Here is a 12,724-nt window from a genome sequence, read left to right on the forward strand (position 1 = left end):
ACACCTTTAGGCACTTCACACAGTACCTATATGGGTCACTGACTGGAGAGTCCTTGGGTCAGCATATGGTGATCTGAGCTTTCTGTATAGTCAGTGGAGAGCTGGCTAATGCAGTCAGCAAAGCCTGGAAGCAGCAAAGCCTTTTCACCAGCATGATTCACTTGGTCATCACTGGTATGCATCTTGCCCTGGCATTATTCAGTGCTGCATTGTGGGTAGAATGCAGTGTATTTCTCTCAGTGATACCTTATGAAAAAGCAACGAATAAAAAAGAAAAGAGACTCATTTTGTTTCCTTTTTTTTTTTTTTATTCTTTAGATGCTTATTTTATTGAGGAGATAACCCAAACTATTAGTCCTAATTTTCCCCAGAAGCTAGGTCACCCATATTGGCCATGGTTAGCGGTGGAAGATCCAGTGATGTCCAGCAAAGCCACTGACATCTACTCACTGCCCTGTCTAGATGGATGGGCACAATAACACAAGCGGAAAACCTCTCAAATCATTTCCTCTTCCTGGGAAAAATCTCTGCAGCCCTACACTAGATTAATGAAAAGGAAATAAATGCCAGCTACCTGGTGAATACTTTCTTTCCACTGAAGGGCTCTGCCGTACCTCTGCCCCTCAGCAAGCCTTACAGAGGCTGTTTTGCCTCACTAGTTTGGCTCAGCTGCATTCCTCCCAAGGAACAGTTTCCTAGTCCTGCAGTGAAGTGTTTTCCCACCATATAGCCTAGACCCATTTTCCTAACAGAAAAGTTCCTTATTCTCTATTAGAACATCCTGAACTTGTTGTTTTCCCCTATATATATCTCCCTTTTCAGTCTCAGAAACGAATCTCCACCAGGTCAGAGAGATTTGAGGGGAAGCTTCATATCAGCCAGTTTGGCTGCGGTTGATAGGTGAGAAGATAAACATAGGATCCTTCAGAGGCTGCCAGAGTTGCCTTTGCTATTTGAAATGGCATTCTGGGCCCAACTATATCAAAGGCTGAGGGAGTCTAAACACCAAAATTAATCCATGCTTTGGGGATTTGATAGCTGTACTCAGTGCTGGACTTAAGCCACCACATAAAAACCCCTCTACCCAATGGTGTCCAAGTAAAGGCCAAGCTCAAGTGCAATTTGTCCTGTTCCTTTCTTTCCCTCTATGCCTCAGTTTCCCTGCCTGGAGACACAGCTTCTCCAAAGCAGGCAGTGCAGACAATCAGCAACTTGGATTTGAAGCATCGCAGCAGGCAGTTGCCCAAAGTCACGCTGCATGACTTTCAGATGCATCCAAGATTATGCTATCTACGACATGTCCTGGGAGAAGGACGTGGTGTGCTCCATGGGGTGGGGAGAGGGCTTCTTTTCCTTCACAGAACTAGAGAGGTAGAGTTACTATTTCACCATGGCACATTTTTTCACTTGTCTCTTGGACTGTACATATTACAGCATCACAACAAACCCTAATATGCATCTCTGCTCTGCAGTGCCCAGGTGACCATGCAGCAGTGCTGCAGAGAAATCTTGGGGACTGACTCAGGGGATTGTGGATTCCCTCCACATCTCTGCTTCACTACTGACTTTCAAGACAGAAAGATCCATGTGACCAGGGAATATTCAAACAAAATAATCAGCAGTGAGATATGAAGACTTCTAAACTGTCCATGCTTTCGAGTAGCTGCACAGCCCCCTTTACACGAGGGAAGTGAAAAGAAAACATCCCAACAGGGAAATAATTTCCAGTTCTGTAGTCCCGAAAGTCTGAAGACTTTTTCAGCTATTCCTGCTGCTTGGTTTGAATTCCTTAAATCATGCCAATTAAAGCCGGCATCCTTCCAAGAGCTTCACAGTAAGAGGTAGGGAAACAAGTGACTGAGAAGCAGGACCAGTGTTGGCTCAAGCTAGTGAAGATGCCAATACCTCTAGGACTTGTGGTGGCAAAGCCACCGGCTCATCAGAGATATAAAACTTGATGCTAAGAAAAGCTATTCTCATTTACATCTATGCAGTGGGGTTGTGGGCAGCAGAATACACTCTCCTGGCCTCCGAGATAGCTTTGGACAAACAGTCATGGATTTTGCATAATTTACTTTAAGGAACCTGGTTTAAGCCAATCTGGGAGCCCAGTTTAGACATGTGAAGGCTTAAAACCCTGCTCTGGTTGACAGCAGTTTCTCTCAAATCTGTACCACACAGTTGACTAGGGTCCATCAACCCATTCAAGTCCAGATGTGGATCAGAGCTACATGAGGGGAAGAAGAGATTTGGCCTCTGCTTCAAACCCTTGCCTATATGGAAGATGTTCCCTTCAGCTTTCTCAGGAACACAGTAATGTAATAAAAATAAATCCTGCCTAGTCCTCCTCATTATATGTTGCCCACACAAGACAATTTTGGCATCCACAACTTTGGCAGCCTTTAGAGGCACAAACACACCATTACAAGGGATGTCAAACTCTTATCTCTCCATCTCCAAGTGGTCTGAGCAGGCTTAACTCTCCAGCTCCACCCCACAGCTGTGAACAGGTGGTGATCCAAGAGTTATCCTCAGAAAAGCTGCAGAGGACTGGTTTCCAGCAGTGACCTACCCCCTCTATCTCACTGTGCCCTAGAGTTGACCTCCCACCCCCGGATGCTGCACACATAGGCCACGCAGAATTTGTCTCCATCCTTCCACTTTCCTAAAGCACTTTCCCCCATGAGCACACACCAAACCCACTCAGCTCTCCTCTTCGTTCTTCATGGGAGCCAGTGCTCTCCAGTCAATATGGTGGGGACCGCTGTCAGTCCTTGTGGCCTCTCCCTGTTTTGCGTAGGGAGCAGTTTCTTCCCTTGTGTGGATTTTCTGGTGCCTCTTCAGGTACTTCTTCAGCCGGTAGCGCTTCCCACAGACCCCACACTTGTAGGCTCCACCTCGGGAGTGGAGCAGCTGATGTTTAATCAAGTGGCGTTTCTGAGGGAAGCATTTCCCACACTTGGTGCACTTGCAAGGCCCCATGCGGATGTGAATTGTTTGGTGACGGAAAAGGTTTGCCTTCTGGTTGAAGGTCTTCTCACACTCAGGGCACTGGTAGGGCTCCTCCTTGGTGTGAATCTTCTGATGCCGAACTAGATTTGACCGCTGGGTGAAACTCTTCCCACACTCAGTGCATTTGAAGGGCTCACTCATGTGGACTCGCTGATGGCGGATCAGCTTGCGGTTCATGCGGAAGCTCTCACCGCACTCGCTGCACTTGTATGGCCCCTCACTTGTGTGAATCTTCCTGTGTCTGGTAAGGTTTGATTTCTGATTGAAACTCTTCCCACATTCAGGACAGGGGAATATTCGTTCACCTGTGGAAGGTCCTTTTGCTGAGGGATCTTTCTTGGACATAGATTTCTCCTGGTTTTCTGGCTTAACTTCTTTGTTGGGCTGGTAGCACTTCTTCTGCTTCCTCTTTGGGCTCTGGTTCTCCTGATGCTTGGCCTCCATGCCAGGTTCCTTTTTAATTTGTATCCTCTGGAGAGCACTGTGGTTTGGCTTCTGCCTGTAATGCATCTCAAACTCAATGCTTTCCTGTGGTTCTTCCTTCACATGAAGCACTCGGTTACTGGCTATAGGGACTTCTTGTTCATGCTGCCCATCAGCATCTTCTTCCTTTTTAAGTTGTCTCTCTTGTAAAGCCATCAATGGGATCTTTGGATCAAAGAACTTTCCACAGTCCAGATTTTCTGGTGGCTCTTCCTTGATGTAAAGTTTTTGGCAGGCTATTGCAGCAATGTTTGCTGTGTCATCAGAGGGTGGTTCTGGTTCCTCCTTCATCTGGATCTTCCAGGCAGGGCTTTTTGAATTAGATAGGTTTCTAGGTATGCTGCATCCCTGGGCTACATTTCCTTCATGGGTCGTAGTCTCCAACACATTCTCCCCTGACCTGAAGGCAAAATAAGGCTCCTCTTTTATCTGGATGACTTGGAGAGACACACAATTTATGTGTCCCTCAAGCGGCTTTTGCTTAGCATGGTTCCTCTGGTGGACGTTGAAATACCGCTTGGTGCTCAAGCTCTTCCCACACTCAGTACAAATGAAAGGTCCCCCACGGAGGTGTATCTTCTGGTGGGCCAGCAGTGTGGCACTTTGCCCGAAGCACCTACTGCAGTCGGGGCATTTGAAGGGCTTCTCCCTCTTGTGAATCTCCTTGTGGGCAGTGAGGGTCCCTTTCTTCACAAAGCTCTTTCCACACTCTGCGCAGGCGAATGGCCTCTTCTCCGTGTGGGTCCGCATGTGAATGTTGAAGTAGATTTTTGTGCTCAGGCTCTTGCCACAGCAGGCACAGAGGTAGGGACCACCCTTGGTGTGTGTCTTCTGGTGGGCAGCCAGACATACCTCCAAGCGGAAGCGGCGCCCACACTCCCCACAGCAGAAGGGCCTCTCTCCAGTGTGGATGCTCTGATGGGTTGTGAGGTGGCCACGGGTGGTGAAGCGCCTCCCACACTCACCACAAGTAAAGAGCTCCTCTGTGGTGTGGATCCGCTGGTGTCTCTTCAGGTTTCCCTTCTTGCTGAAAGATTTGCCACACTCCTGACACGGGTGTGTCTTTAGCACCATGCAGTTAAATAAGTCCTTCATGGCAGCAGTGCCCTGCACCCAGTGGTGTGTGATCGGGCTGCCAAGATGCTGGCAGGGACAAGAAAGCCACAATGTTATGGGGATGGACTGTCTGGGAGGATACAAAAACCATCAGGACACACACATCAATGTGAACTTTAGTGGATGCGCTTTATCTCCTTTAAGGGAAAGCGTGCCACTGCTGTATGCCAGCTCTAGGGCAGCAAAGTGTCTTCCTCATTTCTCATTCTCCTTCCACCTCCACTTGCAGATTTGTAACTCCATCTTCTGCCTCCTCTGATCTCCTGGAGAAGCTTCCCTGGCATTCTTGGACACTCAGATTGCTGGACTGAAAAAGCAAAGGGAAAAATTATTGTCATTATCTTTTCCACCTGCTGTTTGCCATGTAAACACAATCGGTGGCACTGTGGCTGCTCTGGGGGGACTGGACCAGAGACCTTGGACGCCACAGGCTCATCTGGACTCCAACAGAAAGAGAAGGAACAGGTTAATTTCTCCTGGTGATGAAGAGGGGCGAAATGTGATGTACATTTGCTGCTGCAAAGACAGTGAGGTTTCAGTTCTAGTATTGCTGCTCTAATTAATAATGCACTTTGTGGTAATTAGTCCCATTTTTTAATGACTCCGCAGGAATCAAATCCCTCAAAACTGGAAGAAAACCAGACTGGGTACCATTTAGAAACTGGGATGTGCTGCTTTGTACTGGCAAGACCTCTATACACAGTGGAAGACAGGTCAACGGTGTCCTGAGCGTGCAGCTAGACAGGTGAGGCATGGAAAGCTTAAGTGACTTTGTCCTTTTGCAGAGGGTTCAACTGACAACAGGGTCTGGGTCCTATGTATTTCCATTAGACAAAAAATCAGGGCCAACAGAGGTGTAAGAAATATCTATCAGGACACTGAATTACAGCATGAAAAAGAGCCAGAAATACTGAGAGCAGGAAGACAGCAGTCCTGGAGATGTCTGTCAACAACAGTATGTGTGTCTGGTGAGTCTTTTACTGATGGGACTGATGGTACTGATGGCTGAAGGTGTTGCTGGTGAAATCACCCATCATGGGGCAGGACGCCAGCAAAGACATGAGTTGTCAGTGAAATCTGTCCCTGGAGGTCTGGGCTGCCGGGAAGGCTATGGCTGAAAAAATGAGTCCCTGGGGAGCCTGTCACAAAGGTGTAGGGAGCTGGGGAAGGGGAATACCATGGGTCAAGGACAAGCAATAGGAGATGTAGAGTGTAAGTGTCCAAGCACAACTGCAATGCAGAGTTTGCAGCTACAAGCTCCTCAGAGGAGAGAGGTTGGAGTGGTAAATGAAGTGGGCAGCTATGTCAGAGTTCAGAGGACAGTTATAACAGGGAAAATTACTTCAGATTTGCTTGCACCACCTTTCCCCTTCATCTAGCTCACCTGCATCCCCACTGATGCTCGTAAGAGGTACCACCAAAACACAATAGTGCTCCTGTCTGAGCTGAATTCTCCATGCTGGTACAGAAAAATTACAGGAAAACAAAAACATCAATAACCACCACACCACTCCCTAAACCCCAGCTAACTGTGAATCTGTACAGAGCCATGAGAGACAAAACCCACACACTTGGAGCAGGATCTGGATTCAGTGTTTGCTAGCGGAGGGGAGGCTCCAAGGGGGTCCAGCCCTGGATGTGGGAATAGCGATGAGACACCTACAACAGATTTTAATTCTGGAGACAAAGTCTCAGCAGCAGCCAGGCTGGAAAGGGGATTCAAACTGTTCATTAGTGTAATTTTACTGAAAAAGGTCATTAACCCCCTGAGCAGGCTGTGGCTTTAGCCTACCACCACCAAGGAAGGACCCTCCTGTCACAATCTGGCTGATGCTGAGGGGATGTCGCTGGGCTCACGGCCGTCTCCATGGCCTCTCTCCTCACCGTGGATGCTTGTGCCCGTCCCTTAGAGGAAACATCTTGCCGGCAGCAGCATTTCAATTGCCTGTGGATTTGTTTTGCAAAAAGCACTAAATCCACACTAAATCCTGATAAGATAAAAGAAATTCCTGCCTACTTTCTTCCTTTAATTTTTCCTTTTTTTTTTTTTTTTTTTTTTCTTTTCCAATATCCAGATCCTACAGATCCAAATCCTGCCTTTACTTCCAGCTCTGCAAACGCCAGGGCTCTGGCACTGAATCAAGAGCAGAACCAGATCCCAAGGAGATTCTTCGTCTTTTCTTCGGGCTACCCGGACAAACGAAGGGCAGTTGGCTGAAAGCATCTTACCTGAGCTGGCCATCAATCTCTGACTGGCATTTCTCTCCTCCGAGGCAGTCTCAATGGCACAACAGTGTCTGCGACTTGGCTGCAAGTTGTGTTGCAGCTGCAGCTGGGATGACCTAAAGGAAGTCTGTGGCCAGCACAGTGAGAGCTACCGGAGGAAGGGTGAATCCAAACAAAGACACAGAACAAAGGTTAAAGGAGTGAAGGGAGGACAGGGGAGATGCTCTCCACTCACGCCACTCGGGATGGATTTTCACGCCACCGCCAAGGTGTTAGCAGGAGCACAGGGAGGGAGACAAAGGGAATTTCTCCCTGATGTGTCTTTCTCCTGCACCGCTATATTGATGGAAAGCTGAAAGGGTCCCCAACTCGCACTGCCTTCTGGGAATTGTAGTTCTCCCAGCAGCTCTGGTCCCTCATCCTGCCTTCTCTGGGCTGGCAGTCAGTGGGACAGGATCAGAACGCCTCTCTCTCGCCCCAGCTCCAAACATTTGCCTTTTTCTTGTGGTTGCAGGAGGGAAAACATCCCAAAATGCTGCAAACATCCTTCTTCCCTCCCAGGCTGATCATCTGGGACTTGCTCCAGGTAGCATCAAGAGAGGAAAGATGCTATTTCTGTGTATTTCTGAGCATTTCTGTGTCCACAGTGGCTTGGAGTCCCCCAAAGCGGGGAGGCAGCAAGCGAGGTCAGTGACTAATTACCAGCAAAGGATTCCATTCAATGCTCAGTGAAAGTAAAAGGTGTGTGCAGGTATGCCAAGTGTGGACAGTAAGACGTATGGACTTGATTTAGCAAAGTGATGAGCACCCCTGGGAAAGGCTGAGCCACAGCAGGACCACACAGAAAGCACCCAGATCTGGATCTGCCCTGCACAGTGGGGCTTGAAGGCTCAGCAAGAAACTCTAGCTAAGGATTCTTCTCTGGCAGGGTTTTAGGAGCATGCACGTGATGAAATATTTTTTCAGTATAACTTTCCTCTGGGGCAGTGATTAGGGGCTGTCCCATGTCTCTGAGGTTGGACAATAACACCCAGTGCTGCATAAGCCACCATCTCCAAGCCTGTCCTAAATGTGATACAAGGCCATGAACATGCAATTCTCCCCGTCTTTGATTCAGGGAAACTGAGGCAGGAGATGGTGAGGTGCCTGACTCAGATTATAAAAGGAAATTCAAGGTTACTGTGTCCCTGGAGTTCAGACCTAGCCTATGCACTATTAGTGCCTTGGTTAAAGTCTGCTGACACATTCCTTACTCCAATACAAACCAGCAGTAGGAGGCAGCAGCACCAGCATGAAGGTGCTCCTACGCACAAGCTTGTGTTCTAGTACAGTGATGGGAGAAGTCATGCAAATATAACCAGGACACACATATAAGAATATATACAAGCCTCATTAAGTCTGGCTACTGAAGATCTGCTTTGACACATGAAAGTGCCACAGCAGGTCCTGGACAGAGAGGAGAGACCATGGTGGTAGGACACAGTAGACCCTAAGTATGCAGAAGTGAGCTACCTCGTGTGCAGGACTCCCTAGAAACATCCCCCCCTTTCCATCTTCCCCATACCTTCCCACAAACCCTGGGTCCCTGGGATCCAGCAATTTGGATGGTGCCAGTCAGCAACTCCAACAATTGGCGCCGTCTTGATGTGTGGCACAATAAAGGGAGAACGGTTGAGAGAGGACATGAGTGAGGGACTCACCTGGAATATTGGAGGGAACCATTTGTGTGATTCCTTTGTTGCCCAAGAGATCCGGAGGACAGGGCCAGTGTGGTGGTGTTTCAGCTGTGTCAGTATCCATTCATCCACTGGGACACAATTTACCTTATTGTAAAGTGGACACTTCTACCTGGACAGATGATTTGTGCCTTCATAGCTCCTGTTTCTTTCCACTGACATCCACATTTTCCCAGGTGAGTCACCCCAAAGCTCATCCTCCCCTTCAAACAGATCAGATCTGCCTGCTGTCCCGCTAGGCTCATACAAAGCCCCGAAGGTCAAGAACAGAAGAGATCAAATACGCCTCGTAATGACCCCAAATTTTGTTCATGCAGTCAAAAATAGACGCAGGGGGCCTCGTGCTCATCCTCAAAAGCGCTTCACAGACAGAGTTGTCAGGGCAGGGTTATGTTTTTTCAAAAAATGCCTTTCCTAAGTCCAGTTTGGAGGTGGTGACCTCCCAGTCTGGGCAGAGTCTCCACTATCCCAGGAAAACCCACTTTAGAAGTAAAGCTGTGACATCAGCTGCAGTGACTCTGCTTCTGCAATGTACCACTAGATGCCAGTGAAAGCTCTTCAAGGGGTGCTCCTGCTTAGAAAGTCTCAAACTTTGGGCATTTTGATTTATTTGATTATATTTTTTAAAAGATAATCCCTCACTTTTGATCTAATAGGGCCTCCTTGCATTTATGTAGTATGTATAAATATATGTGTGGGTTTGTTTTGTGTATCTCCACTCTCTCTGTGTTTCTCTTTCCATTTCTGTCTCTGTTTGCTCTATATTTGCATTTGTTTGCTATTATTTAGATGACAACTTCTTCCCAGTGTCTGGCCAGACCAGGATCTCCCCCCCCGAGATCCTTTTCTCATCCCTCTTCCTATCAAACACCCCAAATCCCAGCATCATTCACCAAATCCTTTAGCCACCACAGCATGACCTGATGTCCTGACATGGACAGTTAGCCAGAGAAGAATACAGATGCTGGTGTGGCATGTCCAAGCCCTCTCCTGCTCTGGGAGATGATTCCTCATATCAGCTGACCAAGAGGCAAGACATAGGTCCAGCTCATCCTTCTATGGGAATAATAGCCTGGAGGAACAGACCTGCACAGGGAAGGAGATCATGGAGCAGAAGCAAGTTTGTGCAGTAGTGCCTATAACCAGCTTGAATATGTTTGGTGGTTAGTGGGAAGGTAAATGAGTGAAACTTGTAGGCACTACAGTAGTAGGAAAGAAACATTATGTAAAGAAAGCTAAAAAATGCATAAAGCTCATAGTTCTGTGCACCAGCAAGCTCTCTGCTGCACTCTCTGCTGCACTTCTCTGGTGTGGAGATCAGTATAGGACTAAAATGATCTCACATTTTATGTTTTAATGCCTGGAGCTCTGCACTTCCTAGAGCATAATCTGTCCCATGTTACCCACTGATGTTTTCACAAGGTCTAAGCAGCTGAGCAGCCTTCAGCTTTGCATTCATCATTTTTTCTACCTTCTTGGTCAAGGTCCAATATATTGGACTATCTCATTGGCACTCGGAGCGAATACAAAACTCAGCAGCAATCCAGGCTGCAGGAAGGATGTGTGTGTCTGTGTGTGTATCCTTCATGGGCTGTGCACAGTCACTGTCTCATGTCTCATCCAGAAGTCTTAGGGGACACCTTATTACGACTTATCAGTACACAAAGGGTACCTACCAAGAGGATAGAAACTTTCTTTTTACAAGGAGCCACCTGGAAAAGACAAGGGGCAATGGGTATAAGTTGTTCCTCAGGAGATTCCAATTGGATTCCAGAAGAAACTTAAACATTGGAATAATTTCCCCAGGGAAGTGGTAGATTCCTCTACACTGGACACTATTAAGGCTCAGCTTGACAGGGTTCTGGGCTTTCTCGTTTAAACTGTATGTCACTTAAAAGGTTGGAGCAGATGATCCCTGAGGTCTCTTCCAACCTGGGATTCTATGATTCTGTGTCAGAGGGCCACCAGGGGTAGGAATGTCCCCCGCTTTGGGCAAATTGTGTTTTGATGTAACATCCTCCTCCAGCACCTGGTGCACCTCACTCTCTGAAGTGCCTGGCACTGGTTGCCATTGGAGACAAGATGTTAGACCTGATGGAGTGAAGATCTGATCCAGATTGACTATTTCCGTGTTGCTTTTTCAGACATTCCAACTCTGTGTTTGACTGCTGAGCTGTATCCAACAAGGCTGCATAGGAGAAGTGAGAACTGAATTTAAGCTGAGCTGTCATATGCTCCGGTGCCTGATTAATTATACAATGAAATAAAAGTGGAAGGGGCAATAAAAATAAAAGAGGAAGGGTAAACAAAATCTCCACTACGCTTTAGAATGAAGTTTTGTCATGGGTTTTATTAAAGACACCAAAGTTAATCACATCAGGAGGCTTGAGGTTGCGAGATGGCTTGTCGTGCTGGGTACACATAATGCAGGACAGCTGGACAATGCAACGTGGAGAGATAAGGAAGAAGAAAACCCAGTTATTTGTTCAGGTGAGCCCGTGATTGTTCCCAAGATTTACAAATATGATAGATGCCAGCTGAGGCTGAGGGAGCCCTGAGCTGCCTTGCTACACTGTAGATTGCTTTAACTAATTTAGGAAACAATTGTTATGATGCGATAAATACAAAAAAGGAGAACAAATCTTTTAAATGGCATGTAATTTTCCATGCTATTTCTTCTCCTTGTTTTTCATTAATTGTTTTTGAGCATCTGATTAGGAAGGAAAGCTTTTTTTTTTCCAGCTTACAACTCATACAGCTTACAACTCATACAGCTTCATCATGCAGCCCAAGCCCATGGTTTCGCATCCAGCTGCCATGAAAATACTCGTGGTGTCTGTTACTGCTTCCACATCCACCATACTCAATGGATCAAGGCTTGAAATGAAAACCTGATTAAACACAAATGGACTTGGCACTGATTTCAAGCCTGGCCAGATCACAGTGAACATCTGTCTGTCTGTCCTGCAAGCAATGAGCTCTTCATATGTGTAGACTCAGTAGTCATTTGGTTTTGTTTTCCTAGGGAAAACTGTAGTCAGGGCTGGTGACAGTAGGACTTCTGTCGGGAGAGAAAAGGAAGGGTTATGACTACAATGGGCTGAGATCAGAAATCACTCCTTGTCGGGCTCACTGTAACAAGTGCTGTGCACACTGTGGGAAGCATCAAACATCTTCAGGTCTTCTATGTGTTGAGCAGGGAACTGGGATGCTACAAAGACCTTGGCACCTAGCCCTGCACCAGTCAACCTTTCATCCCTTGAGTTCCACTTTCTTCACCCTGCTTAGAACTTTCTTTCCCCAAATGGTAACCCCATCAAAAGAAAACCTAAAATAACTAGTATGGGCTAAATGACATCCCCAGGGTTGAACAGGACATGAGTAGCAGAGCAGAGAAACAACTTAGAAGCTGATGTAAGGCAGCACGGGTCTGCTGCTTAACAGAGAAGCCTTCCTGGTGCCTTTCTAACAGAACAGCTGCTATCCAATGCTCTTAATCTCTTGGCCTTATACTTCCTTCACAGACAAACCCCTTAGGTCCTCCCTGCCCATAATCCCATGCAATAAGCTTGTAGCCACTTCAGTAGTGAGTGCTGCTTCCTCCCTACTGTCTTTCATTACCCATATCCCACTGAGAGGGAAGCAAATATTTATCTCTAGGGCTAGTATGTATCTTCCAAGTCCAAATCATAGAATAATAGAATCATAGAACCTTAGAATGGTTTGGGCTGGAAGGAACCTTAAAGATCACCTAGTTTCAATCCCACCTTCCACTGCATAAGGTTGCTCAAAGCCTCATCCAACCTGGCCTTGAACACCTCCAGGGATGAGACAACCACCACTTCTCTGGGCAACTGTACCAGTGCTTTACCACCCTCACTGTGAAGAAATTCCTCCTTATGCCTAGTCTAAATCTGCCCCTCTCCAATTTATAGCCATCCTCCCTAGTCCTATCACTACATGCCTTTGTAAGAAGTCACTCCTCGGCTTTCTTGTAGCCCCCTTTCAGGTACTGGAAAGTCGCTATAAGATCTCCTCGGAGCCTTCTCTTCTCCAGGCTGAACAAGCCCAACTCTCTCAGTCTATCCTTGTATGGCAGATGCTCCAGCCCTCTGATGATCCTTGTAGCCCTCCTTTGGACCCATTCCAAC

At 47.1% G+C, this 12,724-nt stretch overlaps 1 protein-coding gene across 1 annotated transcript; it reads right to left on the reverse strand.

Moving 5' to 3' along the window:
- Positions 1–326: 326 nt before the first annotated feature.
- Positions 327–7,038, reverse strand: LOC104057013 (gastrula zinc finger protein XlCGF57.1). The gene is made up of 2 exons (XM_054060587.1): positions 6,841–7,038; positions 327–4,918 (listed from the first exon to the last, which is right to left on the reverse strand). Exon 2 carries the CDS (start codon positions 4,588–4,590, stop codon positions 2,704–2,706), a length of 1,887 nt encoding a protein of 628 aa, XP_053916562.1. The 5' UTR covers positions 4,591–4,918; positions 6,841–7,038; the 3' UTR covers positions 327–2,703.
- Positions 7,039–12,724: the final 5,686 nt, after the last annotated feature.

Source organism: Cuculus canorus, chromosome 2, assembly GCF_017976375.1.
Source record: "Cuculus canorus isolate bCucCan1 chromosome 2, bCucCan1.pri, whole genome shotgun sequence".
Taxonomy (NCBI): Eukaryota; Metazoa; Chordata; class Aves; order Cuculiformes; family Cuculidae; genus Cuculus; species Cuculus canorus.